At 47.3% G+C, this 21,720-nt stretch overlaps 1 protein-coding gene across 1 annotated transcript in view; it reads left to right on the forward strand.

Annotated features, from left to right (window-relative positions):
- The window catches only part of LOC123344891 (butyrophilin subfamily 3 member A2-like), a 188,937-nt gene that overhangs the window by 4,928 nt on the left and 162,289 nt on the right, over positions 1–21,720 (forward strand). The window contains exons 3-7 of the mRNA XM_044981386.1: positions 4,317–4,664; positions 5,864–6,145; positions 7,406–7,510; positions 9,518–9,538; positions 10,701–10,721. Of these exons, the coding sequence (XP_044837321.1) occupies positions 4,317–4,664; positions 5,864–6,145; positions 7,406–7,510; positions 9,518–9,538; positions 10,701–10,721 (777 nt within the window). The remainder of the gene's footprint in view (positions 1–4,316; positions 4,665–5,863; positions 6,146–7,405; positions 7,511–9,517; positions 9,539–10,700; positions 10,722–21,720) is intronic.

The following is a 21,720-nucleotide window of genomic DNA, read 5'->3' on the forward strand; positions in this document are numbered from 1 at the left end:
GGTCCTGATTTCCCACCAACCCTTCCCTTCCTTTTGACACCGGGAGCCAGCCAACCAAAAAACCCTCACTGAGTTTTAGTAAGGGGCCAAAAATCCTCTTACATTCCCCCTTGCTAAAATTCTGCCGCTATAGCCACAACATTCACACCAGTACATCCGGGCCCCATATTTGCAACATATACCAACATCATGTCATATAAAAAATGAACAAAAGAACATTCAACATACCGGTATTTAACATTCTAAGTCTACTTTTTCCTACTATACAGGATAATATTCATTAAAACACTACATAGAATCAATAACATACTTATCTCTAAATTTAACAGGCAGTGCACCCTTAGTAGTTCTCTGGGACCGTCTTCAGACTGATGGTTCATGACCCACAATTTCTATTTCTCTGTCCCCTGGTAACACCAGGTCAATTTGAGGGATCTGGCCATTCTTGTTAGGGTTTGGGTTTGCCCCACTCTGTTCCCCTTGGTATTCTGTTTGTGGGACTAGAACCATCCCTCAACTGGTTTCAGTCTCCTTGGGGCACACTGATCTATGCCTCCTATGGTCCCTGACTGGACTAAAAGCCAATATTTTAGCTGGTCCTTATGCACTACTCTTTCAGGACCTCCTCACTCAGGCTGGATAGTGCAGCTCAGGATTGTTCTGAGCGACTACAATGCGGGTATTCGACTACCACTTCTGTATTTTATTAAGTCCTCGGCATCTATGGGTACAAACTGGTGCACAGCCACCAGGTCTGATGAGAGCCCCATTGAACTTGTGATCATAAGTCCTTTTCCTACTTTGGGCTGTGTCTTTAGTTGTACTGAGAGCAGCTTTGCTGGCTGTCTTTGGGTTGTCATGGACACCTTTGACCCGGTCATCAAAATTGGTCACCTCAGCCATAGAAAGGAGTTCTTGATGCTTCTCTGGCATCGCCCTTAAGTTAGCCACTTGTCCAGGAACCAGCCCCTTGAGCTCTGCTTGAACTGGAACTGTCAGTCTCCCACCACATCTTTCCTGAGGAAAGGTAACTTGTTCTTCATTCTCCCTTCTTGTCATCTGCAGCTCATTTCCATTCTTCTCAAATGTCATCGTCACATGAGGGATCACTTCCTCAGGCTGGTGTACCTCTGCCATTCTGTTCCGAGGTTGCAACTCCACAGCCTTCACGCTTGAGTTTAGAAGACTCACTGGTACTCTTCCTTTGATGGCACTAGTCAGTACATTTGCTGACTGGAGTCCATTAGGTAGGCATGGCCCAGATGTAGTCTCTAGTACCAGCACTCGATATTCATTGGTATTTCCTGGTACCCTGCAGCGTTCATCAAGGATCTTCCATCTCCCAGGAGGAATAATGGTCTCCCATTTTCTGCCCACTTTAACATTTCCAGTCCACCTTGTGGGGATCAGGGAATGACTCTGCCTCTCCACTCGAGCCAGTACTCTACTCAGAACAGCATTCTTCATAGAGTGTTCATGACAGTTCATCCCCCTGGTTCCTTCTCCTAGCAAGAGTAGCTCCTTCAGCTCACTAATGTTGTTCATTCCTAGAATCCCTGGGACTCTTCCTTCCATATGGCTCCTTTCAGAGGCTTTGTGTTTCAGGATGAAGATGCATTTTCCTGGCAGTGTCTGGCTCATGTACTCTGTCTGCTTCAAGGCACCTCACCACTGGGATTGCCAGTCTATTAACTACTGTTAGATGTACAAACTGTGTGCTGTGCATGGTCAGCTCCTTGTCCTTCAAATATTTTTGAAAACCTGACTCAGTAATGGTGGTGACTTCTGAGCCAGTATCTAACAAACATCTGGTCTTCACCCCTGTTATACATACTTCAGCTGTTAGTCTCCAAATGCTCGTTTACAGAAGTCACTAGATATGCTGGCGCTGCCCACATTCCTTTCAACACTGTATGTAGAGTGATTTTCCACCGTGAACATGCCTAGGAATCCTTCTGCCACTGCTTGGCCTTCTACTGTAGATGGACCACTCACTCCTGGTGCCACACTGGTTTTGAGTGCCTGGGACTCTGCTCTCCTTCTCAGTGAACTTTCTCAGCTAGCATGCCCTGGCCTTTCACAAGTGTAACAAATATGCCTTCCCAGCTCATTCTTCAGTGGGGATCTTCGGTGATCCCGGTGCCTTTGGATATTTTGACATACTAATGGGATTTTTTTCTTTCATCAACTCAGTCATCACTTGCAGCATCTCTTCCTGTTGGACTGCCAGTTTTTGGACCCCTTCACTTAAACTTTCCAATGTTAACTGTGTTTTTGGGCAGGACCTTTTCCCCAGTAGTTGCATTCACTAGGCCCCCACTTCTTATATGGGGATTTGGCATGAGTTCATAGAACTTCTTACCAGGCTCTTCCTTAAACCTCCTTTTCATTTCATGGCAGCGGGAATCATCCCAGAGCCCCAGCACCAACTGCTCTTTCAGAACCATATCTGGGTCTGGAAATCGTCAAGGGTCTCGCTGCTCCACTTTGCTCATTCTCTCCTGGAGATCATATGCATATGCCCAGACAATTTCACCAGGCCCCTGTTTTCACTCAAAGAAGTCCTTTAGTTGGTTTCCAACCGTATCTGAGTGTGATGTGGTATGGAATATGGGTGACCATTTATAATATAATTGATAACAATATTACAAAATCACAATAAATCATATACAAGATATGCCATGTAAGGCATCAGTGGAAACGTTATGATTTGCTAAATATGATCATGTTTACAGGTATGTATCATCTTTGGATCATAATTTATAGATATGTGTGGTATATTTGTGTCTCGAAATTGTGCTGTGCATCTGGGTGACACACCCAGGCAGACCCAGCATCAGCACTATCCAGCCTGCTTGATGGCCCATCAAGGGCAGTCAGGGGCACAATGAACCAGGGGCTCTGCCTATGAGTCAGCACGACATGTAGGGACATGACTATGGCCAGGGGACTCCAAATACCTTTCCATACCCATGTGCTGGGAGCCTGTTTGGGACAACAAATGTACAAGCCACATGGAAAGGGATATAAAAAGGCAGCTACATCTTCTCCATTTTGTCTTCAATCCTGCTTCTCACCTCTGGAGTAATTTCTATACAAACTGATGCTTTGGACAAATGGCTGGCAGACCTATCCAAGCTGTGGATGTGTTCCAGAGGGACTTCAGAAGTTAGGAAACTCACCAGTGCTGCTAAGAACCTTATATGTGGACTCTGAAGTATGTATGTATGTATGTATGTATGTAGCTGCTTGCTTTGACCATTTAACAACTCTCTTCTTTCTTTCCTTTTCTTTTACAATAAAACCTCTAGTTTTAGATACTAAAGGATTGTCTGGCAGCATGGTATTTCAGGAAAGATTCAAACTAGTATTGATCTGGTAATGTGGCTGGTCTTTTGGGGGAATCAGAAGAACATTATGTAAAGTAAACAAAGTTTTAAGTAACTTCTTACTGTACTGAACCTGTTCACTGATCAGGAGCCAGAGACTGGAATGCAGTAAAGGGGGCTGTGTGATTTCTTTTTTATAGCTTCTTGATAACCAGTGTGGGGGATCAGGAACAGGGTTTAGGGACTGGCTGGTGAATCTAATTATAATGTAAACCACTGGTTTTGGGAGAATCTGCTTTCATTTTTGCAGCCTGCCCTGCCCTTGGCATTTCCAGTATGGGCTGCCCTAGGCACCTCGGGTCATGCTGAGCATCCTACTTCACGTGCTTGCATCATCTGTGACCCAAGTAGAAGACTCTTTACTGAAAATGTCCTTAGCCATGACCCAGGCCCACTAAAAACTGCAGGAGGGGGAGCAGAGAAGGAAAATTGTGTTATATGAGGTGAGAGGTGGGGTCCAAAGAAGCTGGATCCCAAAACACTAGGGTGAAATCCCAAGAGATCTCTATTGACTTCAGTGGAGACAGGATTTCAACTTTTCATCCTTCTCATATTACAACCAATGCTGAAAATCACAAATATAGTGAAGGCCGGAACAGATCACAGAGCTCAGGTACACAGTGTATATGCTCAGGTCACCCTGTCCGTTCACGGGGCACTGAAATGGCTCTGTGGCATGTCAAATTAATATAAGGGGAGTTACCAGTGACACCCCTACCTACCTGAGCTGGCCTGTCACTTTCTACTATAAATGCCCTTTTCAGTTGCTTGTAACTTTTCCAAATTTCAAATATTCAGGTTGAAAATTTGCATGCCAGGTGTCTGCCTCATGCTGAATTTTGGAAAGTTTGAACCTATTGAATCAGTCATGAATATATTTTTTTAATCTTTAATCTTGTTCTCTTTTTGCTTTGGTGTATTTCACAGCCCAGTTCAGTGTGACTGGTCTTGGTCACCCTGTCACGGCCATTGTGGGTGAGGACACTGTGTTACCCTGTCACCTGTCCCCCAGGATGAGCGCTGAGAACATGGAGGTGAGATGGTTCCGGTCTGAGTTCCTTTCATTTGTGCACCTGTATCAGCATGGGAAGGATCAATACGGGAACCAGATGCCAGACTATCGTGGAAGAACAGAGCTTTTGAAAGCTGCCATCACAGATGGGAATGTTTCCTTGCGGATTCTTAATATCAGACGCTCAGATGAAGGACAATACAACTGTTTTGTTCAAGATGGTTCTTTTTATGAAGAAGCCCCATTGGAACTGAAGATAGCAGGTCAGCTGCTCTTGTCTGTATTACCTGAGTCTGGGCTGCAGTTTTTGTTCTTTTCTACTGCAACAACTGTGACTAGCAACTTGTGAATTATTTTAGAGTAACACAGTGTGACTAGATTTCAGCACATGACCACGTTCATATTCTTTGGAAAATATGCTGAAAACTTTTCCAATGTTTTATTAAAGACATTTTCAGAATGATCAAGAGATTTCCTTGCCCAAAAGATTATTTTGATTGACTTCAAAAGTAGGGAGAGAAAGGAGGGAAAAGACGTCTATACAAATATGGGCCTGGTTTATACTAGAAAAGTAGGTCAGCTTAACTATGTCACTCAGTGGTGTGAAAAATACACTCCACATGAGTGACAAAACTAAGCTGACCCTAGTCCCCATGCAGGCAGCGCTGGGGTCAACAGAAGAATTCTTCTGTCAACCCAGCTACTGCCTCTCAGAGAGGGGTATTATTGATGACACCAGGAGAAGTCCTCTGTTGGTGTAAGTAGTGTCTCCACTGAAGCACCACAGCGGTGAAGCTGTGCTGCTGTAGCCTTTCAAGTGTGGACATCCTGTGGTCTTCCAATTTCTCTGCAGTCATTCTGAGGCGTGGCTAAGGTGGGACTGCCAGGTTTATAGGCCTTCTGATGTGGTCACAACAGGTAGTTAGTTGGGGTCCAGTCAAAGTCAGTTGTATCTATCTAATTGGATGAGGCCACATAAAGATGGTGGTGAGGGGGGGAGACATTATGTATTTACTGCTAGCAGATGAGGCCAACTGTTTGTCTTCTGCTGCTCTGACACAGGAGCCATGGAGCCAGTTAGATTTGATTGTTTGTTTGTTTGTTTAAAAAGAAAACAAACAAAATGTTTATCCAATATACTAAAAAATGGCTTTCCGAAAAATTCATATCCCACTAGGTATTGAAATGAAGTGGCCAGATTTCCAAATGTGTTCAGTGCTCCATTGCTTGGGTGGAGACGACAATATCTCTCACTTATTCAGTGAAATTATTTTAAATATTTGTTCACATCTTTTCCTGTGTCCATGTGTATTGGGAATTCAGAAATTCCAGTGTTCATTTATCCCTTCTATGTGATCAAGTGATCTCTAGTGGGAGTAAGGGATCCACAATCTCTCACTCATCCTTTTAGCTGTTAACTTACCCCATTGATTTGTCACACATTTATGTAATTTTCTTCTAGTTTTGGGCTCCAATCCTCTCATCTCTGTGGAGAGTCACCAGGATGGAGGGATCCGGGTGGTTTGTCAATCGGCTGGGTGGTACCCAGAGCCCAAGGTGCTATGGAGAGATCCCAGTGGGCAAGAATTACCATCACTCTCTGAAGCAAAATCGCTAGGGGATAGTGGCCTGTTTGAAACAGAAAATTCTATTATTATAAAAGAACGTTCAAACCAGAACCTGTCCTGTTGGATCAGGAACACCTTTCTCAATCAAGAAAAGGAATCAACAGTTTATATAGCAGGTCAGTTACCAGCTAAACCCACACACTTAAATCACCTTAAGCAGAAACAAAACACAGGAAACAAAGAACTGAAGCATCTGTTGTGCATATTTTACAACGTACATAAACACGAAGAAGTTCCGAAACTGGCATCTTAACAGGTCAGAACTCAGGCAATTTGCCTTAATTTCGAAGATTCAGAGTTGTCAGAATTTTGGGTTTCATGTAAATTTAATTTTAACTCTGATACTCCTGAAACTCTTACTTAAAAAAAAGGTGTGTGATTTTGAGAAGAAATAAAAACTTAACTTCATCACAGTGATTTGTGAATTTTTACCCTATAGTTTGTTTGCTACCTTTTCAATAAGTGAAATGTCACCAAAATTATGGGGGCTTGTTTCCGTTGACATTGAATGGAAGTTGTGCTCATAGCTCACTTTGCCTTTATTTACACACACAAGCTGCACTGATTATCTACCGAGTTATTGATGAAACCCCTTGTTTGAATGCTCTTATTTCAGTTTCAGAGTGTCCTATGTATTTAGGTTAATCAGTTCCTTACTGATTTGTACTAAATGGATAAAGGACACTATATTCAGCTGATTTACAATTTGAAGTTTTGTCAACCAGTTTAGTTAAATTGGGGCAGTCCTGTTACGTGGTCAGCTATGGAATCAGTGTAACAATGTCTGCATGAGTGTTACACCAATTTCACTAAACTAGTGCACAAAACCTGTGTGGAGAAGGCCTTAGGTATGTCTGAAATGCCCACCCTGGCTAGATGATTTTAATGCTGTAAACACAAGAACGGAAAAAGATGATTAATCAATTTTCAGCACTTAATGTTTGGAGTAATTGCAATTATGATTCATCAAAATAATTGGGGAAATTTTAGTGACTCACCAAAATATTCTAATTACTCCTGCAATTTCTGAATGTTGCTGAACAGTGAGGACCAAATTGTTTGCTGCCATAACTCCACTGAAGTCAGTGCGGTTTTGTGAGCAGAGAATTTTCCCCTGAACTCAGTGAAGCTCTGAATACCATGAATCAAACCAGGCCTGTTTATTCAAAGGTTAATCAGAGCTAAAGCTGTGTTGGTTGGAGTAATTTTTACAATCAGGTTTTGATCTTTTGTGTAGCATAGAGGGGATCATGTTTTCACTCTTATCTCACATACGTCCTGCTGGGGACAATTTACGTAGTTATGTGCGATAGAGGAGAAATTTGTGTTGTCCCTACTTCCAAACTAATGCAAATCCTGTGGGGTTTATTTTTCAGATTTCTTTTTCCCAAGAGTGAATCCATGGATGGTGGCTCTGAGTGTGATTCTCCCAGTTTTGTTTGGTTTCATTGGCCTCACTGTTTATCTATTTAAAATAAAAGGTAAATGTCACAGAGGAAAACTTAGTGAAATTAACAAGAAATTTTCTTCTGATAAATGAAAAAAAGACAGAATGAAATTTTACACTAGGCCAAGCAGGAGAAGCACCGACCTGCACTGCCCTCCCCTCAGCAGCACAGGGAAGGAAATGTTACTAAGGTTCCCATTTGCTCCAGTGGGCAGTGATCTGCACCAGCCCTTTACAGGCACAGAATATTTCTCCCCCAGAACTGCCTCAGTTAATCTGAATGGAGCATTTGGGGAAGGCGTGGAGGGAAGATTGATCCAAAACCTTCTCCACACGTCACTCTTTTCTGACCACTTCCCACCCAGATGTGCAGTTATTCCCTCCTCAGTCCCCATGGACTGTGGGAATTAGTTAAGCCTGGTCTACACTAGGTGTTTAAACCAGTTTTAGGAATGTAAAACCGATTTAATGCCACACCCGTCCACACTGAGAGGCCCTTTATATCGATATAAAGGGCTCTTTAAACCGGTTTCTGTACTCCTCCCTAAGGAGAGGAGTAGCGCTAGTATCGGTATTACCATATGGGATTAGGTTTAGTGTGGCTGCAAATCGACAGTATTGGCCTCCGGGCAGTATCCCACAGTGCACCACTGACCGCTCTGGACAGCAATCTGAACTCGGATGCACTGGCCAGGTAGACAGGAAAAGCCCCGCGAACTTTTGAATATTTCCTGTTTGCCCAGCGTGGAGCTCTGATCAGCACGGGTGGCGATGCAGTCCGAAATCAAAATAAAAAAAGAGTTCCAGCATGGACCATGCGGATGTGATCGCAGTAAGGGCAGGCAAATCTGTTCTATCAGCGCTCCGTTACAGAAGACGAAATTCAAAATCATTTTTTAAAAATCTCCAGACAGACGCCATAGCAGGGACTCAGCGCACTGCTGCGTGACAAGCGTAACGGAAAGCCAAAGAATCAAATGGACGCTCATGGACTGGAGGACTCAAGCTATCCCACAGTTCCTGCAGTATCCGAAAAGCATTTGCATTCTTGGCTGAGCTCCAAATGCTTCTAGGGTCAAAAACAGTGTCCGCGGTGGGTCAGGGCATAGCTCGGCAATTTACGCACCCCCCCACACCCCCAGAAGTGAAAGGGAAAACAATCCTCTCTTGACTCTTTTACATGTCACCCTATGTTTACTGAATGCTGCAGATAGACGCGATGCTGCAGCACTCAACACCAACATCCTTGCTCCCCCCGCCCCCCCGCCATGGGTGGCTGATGGTGCAGTAAGACTGATACCCATCGTCATCATTAGCCTATTGGCACATGGGGCAGTGCAAAAGGACAGGTAACCATGCTGACTAGCATCCGTTAGGTCTATCAAGGGCGCCTGGCCCTAATTTCTCCTGATAGATTTATAAAGCTATTTATACAGCTATTTATAAAATTATTTATTATTATTTATAAAATTTATAAAATTTTGGGGAGGAGATTTTTAACCAGAAAAAGATAAAAACCCAGATACTGCATCAGTTAGAGCTTTGCCATTGACTTCAATGACTATAGTATTAAGCACTGAATGCACAAGTCATATCGCTAAAACAATAATGTTGATATTTTGAGGGCCAGAAATTCCAGTCTGCACCCCCAGAGCTACAAGCAAAGCCAATGGGAATGTGAGAGATAATACAAGGAAGCAGAATTGGGCTCTAATGGCCAGATTTTTAAAGGTATATGGTCAGCTAACTCTCACTGAAATCAGTGGGAGCTAGGCTCCTAAATGCCTTGAAAAATCAGACCCTAATTCCATAAGGAATTAAAAACTTTCAGAATTCTAAATCCTTCCAGAATTGTAAATAGTCAGTTACAGTTGGATACTTAACACTTGTGTGGCCACATGGTTAATAGAACATGAATGAAATGTTGGTATTTAGGGGCCAGGCATTCATATCATGAAAACACTCCTTTATATCTGCATTAACGGAAAATATTCTTAAATAACTTATATTTACATCTGTTTGCTTTATTTCGTTTCTTTAGGGAAACATCTTGGACAAATCAGTAAGTTCACTTTTTCTCCACATAGAACCTTTTCCATTAAATTGTTTGCTGTTTTATTTATTATTAGTTATGATGATTATTATTAAAGAGAGATCAATTTTAAAATCACATGAAATATCAGTGATAATGTATTGCTAATGAGGGTAAGAGGAAATCAGAAAGAAAATGTTCTTTGAAATGTATCTTCTCTGAGGATAAATCCACATTTAATTTTTCCTGATAGATGGTGCAGTATGGCTGGTAACTGTCCTCATCATAGCAACAGGGGGCTGAGCTCCATCAGCCCCCACCCTTCATGTGTAAAGAAAAGATTCAATTGCCCCTGGACTAGCAGCGCGATGCTGGGCTCCTCTCCTCCACACTTCTTAACGTCCTGTCTGGACTATCATAGCAGCTGGAGGCTGCCTTCCACTCATTTCTCACTAACAAGTCACTGTGTCTTATTCCTGCATTCTTTATTACTTCATCACACAAGTGGGGGGACAATGCTACGGTAGCCCAGGAAGGCTGGGGCAAGAATGGAATCAACAGGTGGGGTTGTTGCAGGTGCACCCCCTGTGAATAGCATACAGCTCATCGTTATTTATAAAATTTATAAAATTTTGGGGAGGAGATTTTTAACCAGAAAAAGATAAAAACCCAGATACTGCATCAGTTAGAGCTTTGCCATTGACTTCAATGACTATAGGATTAAGCACTGAATGCACAAGTCATATCGCTAAAACAATAATGTTGATATTTTGAGGGCCAGAAATTCCAGTCTGCACCCCCAGAGCTACAAGCAAAGCCAATGGGAATGTGAGAGATAATACAAGGAAGCAGAATTGGGCTCTAATGGCCAGATTTTTAAAGGTATATGGTCAGCTAACTCTCACTGAAATCAGTGGGAGCTAGGCTCCTAAATGCCTTGAAAAATCAGACCCTAATTCCATAAGGAATTAAAAACTTTCAGAATTCTAAATCCTTCCAGAATTGTAAATAGTCAGTTACAGTTGGATACTTAACACTTGTGTGGCCACATGGTTAATAGAACATGAATGAAATGTTGGTATTTAGGGGCCAGGCATTCATATCATGAAAACACTCCTTTATATCTGCATTAACGGAAAATATTCTTAAATAACTTATATTTACATCTGTTTGCTTTATTTCGTTTCTTTAGGGAAACATCTTGGACAAATCAGTAAGTTCACTTTTTCTCCACATAGAACCTTTTCCATTAAATTGTTTGCTGTTTTATTTATTATTAGTTATGATGATTATTATTAAAGAGAGATCAATTTTAAAATCACATGAAATATCAGTGATAATGTATTGCTAATGAGGGTAAGAGGAAATCAGAAAGAAAATGTTCTTTGAAATGTATCTTCTCTGAGGATAAATCCACATGGTGCTGGAGACACCATGACATGGGGGACCAGGAGGACTTTGTGCCCTCAAATGTCCTCTTGCCTCATCAGACAAGTAAATAATTTGGTCCAACGTGGATCTTGTGTGTAATTATATCTGAGGAGGAGTTGTTTATTTTTTCATTTAATGTTAAAAAGAAATTGGGATGAAATAAAGCCTGATAAATGCCCCACTCCCTGCCCCACCCCACCCCCGGTAATATAAAAAGTTATACACAATGGTCAACTTTCACAAAATTCAGACAACCGTATATCCAAGAGAAAAATGTTCTTAATGATACTTTATATTTATTTCTGGGATTTTGTTTTTAGGGAAACCTGATACAGAACTCATTAAGTGTTATGCCCTTTTCTCCAACAAGGAAAACTTTGTACAAATTTGTCTCCTCATGTTTTATTTTTTAAATGAGAAAAACATGAATGCCCTGATCCCGCACCACTACCATTGATTAGAGCTGTGCCTTTGATTTCAACAAGTGGAGGATCCAACACTAAATGCACAAGTCACATCCCTAACAGAATAATGTTGATAATTTTAGGGGCCGATATTACATTCCGTGCGCACACCGAACGCTCCCAGCAAAGTGAATGGGAACATGTAATATGCAACGAAGCGGGAATGGGTTCTAAGGGCAGCTTTTAAAAGGTATTTGGACACCGAATGCTAATTGAAATCAATGGGAGTTAGCAACCTAAATACCTTTAAAAAGCTGGGCCTAATTCCCTAGGGAATTCAAAACTTTCAGAACTAAGTCCATGCAGATAATTAGTTATTTTTTGATACCTTACTCTAGAGTAGACACAAAATGAGCCCAAATGTCTACACCCCAATTTTACAGGCCCCTAGCCCATGTCTTGTGAGCCTGCTTAGCTGACATGGGTCAATTGGAGGTATTCAGTTGCTGTGTAGCCACATCCTATGGGACTTCGCAGGTGCTCTGTGCCCTGCCTGTGGGTTGGAAAGAGACTTTTCTCCCCAGACCTCAGTGGTTTCCCTGCCCATAACCTGGATCAGTGGGGTTGTGAGGGACAGGATGCCTGATGGGAGGCTCGGTTTGATTCCATGCTAGAAGAGCAGCTCTTAATTAGTGTGTGTTTGTTTCTGGTTCTCTGTTACCTAGATGATCTTCAACGAGAACTTGGTAAGTGTTTCTATTTCTCGAATGCAGCCTTTTCCGTGGTGTTGAAACTATCTCTGGATCTATCGATCTCTCACCCTTCTGCCAGGTGGAGTCGGCAGCAACACGGGCTGGGTTCAATGTCAAGGGTTCTTCTTAGCAACACAAATCTGAAAACATTTGAGATCCTGCTCAATAATCCTGGGCCTTTTTAAGGCTCTATAGTGGCCACTTCAAGGGATATACTGGCACAGCTGTACCATTGCAGCTGCCCTGCAATCGGGTCTCCCGTGTAGCTGCTTTGTGCTGACCTCCCACTGGCATAATTCAACAACCGCCGATGAGTGGCAGTAGAGTGTCTCCCGCCAACATAGCTCTGTCCACAGTGGTGCTTTTGTCAGTGAAACTTATGTTGGTCAGGGACATGCTTTTTTCACACCCTGACTGACAAGTTTTACTGACAAAAGTGCTGGTGTAGACACAGGATAAGAGACAAAACTTCCCACTCACCCGCCCTGAGTCTGGGTGTAACAAAAGAAAACTTGTATTACAAGGCAAAGGGACCCAGCATTGTTTTGGGAAAACACCACGGCCATGATTCGAAAGCCTGTAACCGTGAGCAACCCCCCCCCACCCCACAGTACATTGGGAAATGTCCTTTGCCTCAGTCTCCCACCTTGCCGTGTGAAAATCCAATGAGCGAATGACCTGTAACACACCACTCCCCTCTCCCACCACTGCAGCCCATTCACAGTTGGTTGTTTTAATCAGGCAAGACCCAGAGTTCAGAGGTGCCCTCACATGGCTTCACCTCCCACCCCTGAGAGGCCTGTGGGGGGGGGGGCATTGAGCAAGTCATCTGCTGCTGCCTCCACGTCTGCAACTGGCTTTCTGCTGCTGCTATCACTGTCACCGCTGGTCCTAGGTGCCAACAGCCCTGGCGCACGCACGGGGAAAAATTAGCGGGTGCTCTGCACCCACCCACAGCCAAGCTCCCCGTCCCTCCCGCGAATCTTGCCCACTGGCAGCCTTGCTGACCAACTCTTCCCCCTCCCTCCCAATGCCTCCTGCCTGCTGCAAAACAGCTGTTTCACAGCACTCAGGGTGCTCTGGGAAGGAGGGGAGGAGCAGGGATGCGGCATGCTTGGGGGCGGAGGCGGGGAAGTGATGGGGGGGCAGGGACTTCGGGAAGTGGATGGAATGAGGTGGGACAGGGACTTGGGGAAGGGGTGGAGTGGGGGCGGGGCCCAGGACGGAGCAGGGGGTCGAGCACCCACCGGTCAGAGGGGAAGTCGGCACCTATGCCACTGTCTGCTTACTGCCTCCCATACCTGAAAAAGGGTGAGGGACATCAACTGATACCTCTGCTTCCTCTGGAACTGGCTCACTGTGGTGGCTGCTGTCTCTGCCACCACTGGCTGATGCCTCTGCCGCTGGTTCTGCTGGTTTTTCTGGGGCTGTTACCTCTGCCACCGCTCAACTCCACTGCTGTTCTCACGGCTGCTGCTGGCCCCCCACTGCCACTTCTGCAATGGTGCGTTCTGAGGTTCCACGACCTCCCAGGGATTCCAGCAGGCCGTGGCTGCTCCTCCATCTCCATGTTGTTCACTGCAGCCCTGTTCCCACACTAGGTCTATGACCTGCCTCCTAGGCCTGCTCATCAGTGGTTTAAGCTCTTGCAATCACTGAACTGAAACAAAGGCTCTCCATGGGGTCTAATCAGCTCTGGCTTTAAACATGGGAGAGGGGAGGGGAGGGTCAAATGGTACCTAGGGCTCTCGAAGGGGAATTCATAGCATCAGGCAGGGACACCTGTCCCCTCCCGCTCTGATTTTCACTGGGTTTTGGCATCTCTATCCCCTGCTTAGCCAGTGAGCTTTAATTTAGGGTGTCACTGTGACATACCCAGGGTACAATCCAGACTAAGGGGTGGCTGTGTCACCCCCGCCCTGCAACCTGGGTGCCCCATACAATGCTCTGCCTCTGTAGCCTCCTCCCTGGACAGCTCACAAACAGCCTCCACTAGGGCTGGATTGTTTAATTGATTTGCAGATTAAAACCAAGGCCTTAAACTGGCATTAGAAGGGGACTGGGAGCCAGTGGAGGGACTGGAACATGGGCCTGATGTGTCACTGTGGCCTAAGCCCTGGAGAAGGCCGGCAGCTGCATTAGGTACCAGCTGGAGCCTTCACACTCAGCTATGGATTCAGTGATCTACAGTAACCCAGCCTGGTGGCAGCAGAGGCAGGGATCACTGTGGCCAGATTGTTACCCACAGGAAGATGCAGAGTTTCCTAGTGAGCTGGGATGTTTAGACACTGATGCTACCTGGTCACCTAGGCCTAGTGAAGGGTCACATAGGACCTGGGTCTTTGCACATCGACTTTGGTGAATGGGGCTGTACAAATTCAATGGAATGAAGGGGAGAGTCTCATCTAATTCTTCAAAATGTGTCCCTGCTTCTGAATCACTTTGCTCTTGCCTGGGTTCAGCTTAAGCCAGCTGCTCTTCGTCCCAGAGCCCTGGTGTTCCTGCATTTGCTCAGCTGAGTTCTCATCCCTCTCTCTGTGTTTGGTTTCAGACTGGAGAAGAAACATCATCTGCCCAGGTAACTACAGCTCCTATTGCATCGATATCCAAAGCTCCCCCTGCCCTGAGATTTCCATTCCATTTTTCTCATACAGTTAACGTTTTACACTAGCTCTTTGGGGGCAGAGACGGCTCTGTACTAAGGTGAAAAGATGCAAAGGTTTGTGTGGCCAACGGTTTGATTTTGGGTGCCTAAGGAGTTCTTCTGTGCACACTGGGAGCTCAAAGGATTCTCAGCGAGATGCTGTTAGAGGCCCTGATGGGGCTGGAGGCTCAGAGAGGGAGGGGTGGACAAAGGGCTGGGCCAAGGCCAGGTTAATGTCTAGGCTGCTCATTTCAATTTTCAGAAGCCCTAACAGGGCTGCGTGTGCCCAGACAGCTGCTGCTGCTGCTCTAGCCGTGGCACAGGTACATGGCAGCCAGCAGGGGTTAGCACATTCACTGCACAGACACCCATTGGTCACACTCAGGGATACAGAGACCCCATCACACACTGACTGCAGCCTCCCAAACACACGGCAGGACCCAAGCTGCATGGGAAGCCAGGGAAGCCAGTAAGGGCCCAGAGAGAGCCAGTGTGGGCTCTGGAATTCCTTGGGGAAGATGGGGCAGGAGAGGAGAGGCATGGGGAGTGGTAAGGTTAGGGAGTGGGAGAGGAATAGAGGGATGCCCAGGGGGTTTCAGGAGTGGTCCCTGTGAGGAATGATGATTCTTCTTCCAGGGGGCCAGGGCTGCCCAGGGGGGGGGGCAAGTGGAGCAATTTGCCCAGGCCCCCACAAGAGTTTTCCGGGGCCCCTGAAGCGGGGTCCTTCACTCGCTCTGGGGGCCCCGGAAAACTCTCACAGGCCCTGGGCCCCCGGACCGAGTGAAGGACTCGCTGCCGAAGACCCGAAGCTTCTTTTGCTTCGAGTCTTCGGTGACAATTTGGCGGCCACTGAAGACCCCAGGCCCCTTGAATCCTCTGGGCGGCCCTGCATGGGGCCACAGTTGAGGTTGGCTAGTCAAGTCCCATGAAGACTGTGATGTGGTTCCAGAGGGACCTACCCCCCCCCCCCAAGCTGTGTGAAAGGGAAACATGGTGGGATATGAAGTGCACTGGTGATCAATGAACGTACCATGGAGGGAAAAAATGAACAACTCATTCACATTACAGGGTTTGAAAATAAGTGCATCAGCAGCTCAGTAATGCAACCGGGAATTCCCTGTGGCCAGCTTGACAAAACCCTCTGCTCACTGCGCAACTCTGGGGAAAAGGTCAAACAAAATATGAGAATCCATAAAAATGGGATGGTGAACAACATGGAAATATTATACAGCCATTCTATCAATGTGGTTTGCCCTCATCCTGAGCACTGTGTTGGGTACCGCTCACCCCATCTCAGAAAGGGTAGCGAAGAAGAAAAGGGGGCTCAGAGAGAGCTAATGAGAATCAGCAGGAGCTGAGATTGAAAAAAATGGGAATTTTTACCTTTAAGAGAGAGGAGCGAGAGGGGACATGATACAAATATATTGTACAACCCCCCTGAACAGAAGATGATTTAGGTTGAAATGTCAAACACTTGGTAGTTAGGAAATGCCAGTTTTCTGCTTGCCTGTACACCCTTAATTCTCACCCCGTGTGCCTCCATCCTGGGCAGTGAAAGAATGAGGCAGGGGTCCTGTGGCAAAAACAGTGTGTGATCATGTAATTGGAGATTGTATCATAACACACACACGGGACACTGGCTAATGGTCCAACCCCAGGGACACAATATGTTGCCAGAGAACACAACAGAAGGGTAGCGAGAGTGGAGAAAGCTTTACAGGCAATAACAGGTACAGACACTGGGAACTGGTGGGAATAATTTCAGTTCTTCCAGCTCCTCGTGCAGCTCTGTCCTGTGATCTTTGCAATCAGTGTGTGATAGCATCAGGCTAACAGAGAGAGAGAGAGTGTGTGTGTGTGTGTGTGCGCGTGCGTGCACGCACTGAGTTAGTCCGGTCTTTGCCAGTGTCAGACAGGAAGATGAACCAACAGGAAATCAACAGGACAGCAGAGAAATGTGAGCCAAAGAAATGGACACACATTATTTTCGTTTGCTCATTTTTTGCACCACAAACCACATGCTTGCCAGAGAGCTTTCTTCATCTTTTGTGTGTGCTAAGAATCAGCGCACAGAGAGAGAGAGAGACATCTACGCCGGCCGCACACCCAACTCCTAAACTGAACGGCTCAGACTGGGTGGGACAGATTGGTCAGTGAAGGAGGTAGAAGCCCAAGAAGTAGGTCAGGGTCAGTAGACTGGGGAAGGGTAACACAGACATGAGTTTGGTGGTGGAGAGAGAAGACTGGACTTAAACTCCCAGGAACCTTTGGAAAATGGGGCCTAGGCACTCTATGGATTTTTAAAATTGTACCCAAAGCCAACAAGTTCATGCTCATTCTCTATCTTTAGTTAGGGAGGGCGACCCCTGACCTCAGCAGACTGTCTGCTGGGACAAAAACCTGCTACAATGGACAACTTGGAAGGGAAAATATCAAATCTTCTCCTATGCCCCAGCTGCCCTCTGGCCTTTATATCATATTCACAGGAGACAAAAGAAAACCCTTTTCTCTCACTCAGGGCTGCCAATGGATGGGGGCAGGGAGGAAAAAGGGGCAACTGCCCTGGGGCCTGGAGATTAAGGGCCTGGAACCCCTGGCCGCTGCTACTGTGGCTGTGGCCAGAGCCCTGGGCCCTTTAAATCATCTCCAGAGTCCTGGGCCATGGGCCGGTCAGCACTGCAGGGCTGGGTGAGGGAAAATATCCCCCAATTCTGTTGGCAGCCCTGCTTCCAACTCTTTTCAAAATTCCCCTCTATGCCTCAGGCCTCTGCCCATTGAATTCCAGGGGAGATTGGCCAGCGACATGAATGGCAGCCAGACCAGGTCTTTGGTAGCAGGCTGGCAATGTCACTTCAGAGTGTCAGAAGGGAAAGGCTAATTTATGAATATTAATCATTATAAAAGTGATAGAAATTCTGCTAAGGAAAAAAGAGTCTGTTAAAATTGTAGCCACTGACAGAGAAATGCTCACATGTGTATTTGGGGATTGTTTACTTTATGCTGAACTCTAGGATGTGTCTTTTTCCCAGTGTAACATTTTATAGGCATAAGTGGCCACTCATTCACTCCCAGAACTCTCGACATTTCCAGACTGTCGGGTTTGATTTGCCCTCCCCGTGCCACCCCATCCTCCTTGGCGTGATGGTGCATGTGAGGTCATGCCGCATGGGGGATGCCATTTTTCAGAGATGGAGGGGGCGGAGTGATGTCCCCCATCCAGCACTGGACAAAATCACATCCATTTTAGACCCCATGCTGGACAGCGGACAAACCTCTCAAACAGAGGAGGGTCCATTTAAATCCTGGACGAGTGGCCTCCCTCTCTACAACACTAATTTCTGTTAATGTGCTTGTTCAGACGAACTCTCATCTCTGACTCTGTGTTTCCAGGGCTGGGAAGTTCTGCGCCACCTGTACAAGAAGGTAACTGAAGTTCAGATTCTATCAATGTGCCAGTCTCAGAAGCTGTTAGAACATTTTGCTTCTTTCCCCTGACTGTGGCCGTGGGTGGGGAGTTCGTTGCTCAGGGCAGAGCTCACAAGCATCCTGCATTTCACAGCACGGGAGGGGAGGGAGGATGTGTAGCCATGGCCTGATGTACAGCAGTAAATCCAGACACTATTGTGTCTACTCCTCCTGTCCCTCCTCTGCCTTCATGTGCAGTGCGACCTGCAGAGCTTCCTGGGCCCACAGCCCAGCCTGGCTGCACAGCCACTGACGTGTGCCAGCCCCTAGCACAGGGCCAAAGACACAGCTCCTTCTCCCCCCAGCTCCCCAGGGCTGTCCCTGCTCACAGCCCCCTCCCTGCCTGAGGCCCTCGGGGCCAGAGCCATGGGCTGTGGAACAGGAGCAAACTGAATTCTGGGTCTGTTAAATGCCCAGTAACTGAGGATTAACAATTCAGAGTTTGGAAACCGAGGAAATGACGTGTAAATGCTAAAATTCAGAGATTAGAGAGAGAAACAAAGAGATTTCAAGTGACAAAAGAGGGAGGTGAGGAAATAAAATATGCCCAGTGATGAGAACCCTGGTGCTAGAGTACAGGGAGAGCCCAGGGGGAAAGTCATGAGAGTGCAAAGAGGGAGACACGTCAGGATTTGGAAGGGCCCAGAAGACTGAGTTATGGGGCAGCGTTTGGAAGGGTCTGAAGGGCCGGCAGTGCCTGGCAGGAACAGGAAGGTGGGGAGAGCCGCAGGCCGTCAGCTGAATGGGGCTGGTGTGGAGGCAGTAGGAGTGGGGGCAGGTGGAAGGGCCTGGAGATTTGGTGATAGTGGCTGCTTGGAGGGAACAGGCAGGTGAGTTGCTGTTTTCACCCTCATAGCAAATTCTCTACAACCTTTCACTTCCTGCTGCCCTGGGCCTCCCATGCCCCATCTCCTCCTCATCCAATATGGTTTTCTCTCCCCTCTGGGATCCCTTCCTTCATGTCTCCATTCACCTCTCTGCTTGCTCTCCATCCTTCCCCTCCCGCTTCTTCTCCCCCAACACTCCCCTTGCTCTCACGTAGGCTGAGGGTGCAGGGATGGGAGGCATCTGTTCTCCTCTCCCAGCGATGCTCTTTCTCATCTGGGAATATGGGGTTTAAGATGGGAAACGGCAGGGAGAGGTGAGGCGGGTCAGTGAGCACTGAGCAGAGGGAGCTTAGTTTCTCACCACTCCGTGGGGCCCCCCATGACACCTGGGGCTCTAGGCCCCTCCCTGGAGAGATGTGCAGCAGGACAGAAAAGAGCCTGAGTCCCAGACCTGGCACAAGTGACCCTTTTGCTGCAGGGCCCATCTCTGCCAGGGGCGTGACTCTCCCCTGCTCTCTGCTGACATCTCAGAGCTGCTCCCCACTCAGAGCTGACAGGTAAATCCTGCAGGAAGGCGATTCAGAGTCACTCCCCAGCTGGGGCAGATTCTGTCACTGACACCATCAAAGACTCCCCCAGGGCCGAGCTCTGCCCCTAACGCTCTGATTCTCTCTCCCCAGCAAATGTGACTCTGGATCCAGACACGGCTCATCCCCAACTTGTCCTGTCTGAGGATGGGAAAAGTGTGAGATGGGGAGACACATGGCAGCGACTGCCCAACAACCCTGAGAGATTTGACCCTGAACCCTGTGTGCTGGGCTGTGAGGGATTCATCTCGGGGAGACATTGCTGGGAGGTGGAGGTGGGGGATGGGCGATACTGGGCTGTGGGGGTGGCCAGAGAGTCTGTGAGGAGGAAGGGAGGGATCAGCCCTAGCCCTGAGGGGGGGATCTGGGCTCTGAGGCGGTTGGGGGATCGGTTCCGGGCTCTCACCTCCCCTGAGACCCCCCTGCCCCTGAGCCGGGCCCCCAGCAGGATCCGGGTTTGTCTGGACTGTGACCGGGGGCAGGTGACATTTATCGATGCTGGTGACGAGGCCCCGATCTTCACTTTCCCGCCGGGCTCCGTCCATGGGGGGAGAATCCGACCCTGGTTCCGGGTGTGGCCGGGATCCCGGCTCAGATTGTGTCCCTGAGACACACAGCAGAGGGGAACCGGAAATCAGCCTCTCTAGCCTCATGGACCCCAGTCTCTATGATCTTGGAGGACTCCAATCTACCCAGCCCCTTTCTCCTCATCTCTATGGCCCCATAAGCTCCTCCCCCTCCCTCTTTGCAGCCCCAGGGATGGGGGAGGAGGGGGAAGAACCCCTGGGGCTGCAGGAGGGGCCCTGAGGGGCACAGGTGGGGGCTGGGCAGGGGGCAGAACTAACAACCGGGCTGGGGACAGGCGGGGTGGGGGCAGGGACACAGCATGAATCAATCAGGGTTTCGGGGGTTGGGGAGAAGCAGCAGCAGCCGGGAGCATTTTGTACAAATCTGTGTCCTTAGATCTCACTGGGGGCTCCCAGCCGGGGATCAGCACAAAGGGAAGGGATAAGATCAGGGAAAGAAGAGAGCAGCCGAGGGGGATGATCTTTGACAGGGAGGAGAGACACAGGGAAATAAACAGGGATGGGAAGTGAGGCTAGAACAATGATGAATAGAAAAGGACAGTATGGAAGGAAAAGGAACATGAACGGGACGGGAAGATTTATTACATGTTACTGAAAGTGAGACTGTAACTCATTAATTCCCTATATTAATCCCTGGCCACTGGAGCTATTTTAGTGCCATAAAGGAAACTGTTCTCAATAGCTGGGGATCTCCTGGACGGGCTGTGGTTATTAAAGCTCCTTCTTAGCTCCTTTTACTTTGCTACTTTCCAGCTACTTACTGTAAATAAAATATTACAAACAATTCTTCATTTGTTCCACTTTACTGTCCCAGCTGCAGGTGCTGGGGGGCAGCGTCATGAGATTTGCTTCCCAACTTGGTGGTGTCCCCCCAGCACCCACAGGGAATATTGCACCCAAGGCCACAAAGGAAGCACGTTCCTGGGGAGGCCAATAGAAAGGGGTGTCAGTGCATCAGTTGTCAGGGGCGGCATGTCCAGATTGGCAGCAGCAGCACTTCAATGGCGGCTCAGTCTGCCCGCGTCAGTGTTCGGTGGCAATTCAGCAGCGGGTCCTTCACTCACTGTCTTCCTCTTCGGTGGCAGCTCGATTGCGTTCTTCCTTTTTTCTTTTTTTTTTCACCGCTTGGGGCGACAAGAAAGCTGGAGCCGGCATTTATTGCACCTCTAGGAAGAGAGTTTGGGTTTTACTGTGTGATGTGTCACTAACCAGCCTGTGCTTTGCGTCTGTCCTGTGCACACCCATGTCAATCAGGAGCTCAGCTGTGATCTGCGGAGAGGTGACTGATTGCACAGGGGTCTAAACTCCCTAGACAATGCCAATCTATGGGTAACACAGGCACCTCAGTAGGCGGGAAGCCATGTAAGCTGGCCAATGGGAGATGCTGACAAGGGGGGAAGTGGTGCCCTAAGTCACACCCCTCTCATGGATAGGTGCCTAAATCTGGGCTGTAGAAAGTGTTTGTCTCTGTTTAGTAACCCACAAACAGGACCCCACCACCTGATGTCCAGGGCC

This window comes from Mauremys mutica, chromosome 12 (genome assembly GCF_020497125.1).
Source record: "Mauremys mutica isolate MM-2020 ecotype Southern chromosome 12, ASM2049712v1, whole genome shotgun sequence".
Lineage (NCBI taxonomy): Eukaryota > Metazoa > Chordata > Testudines > Geoemydidae > Mauremys > Mauremys mutica.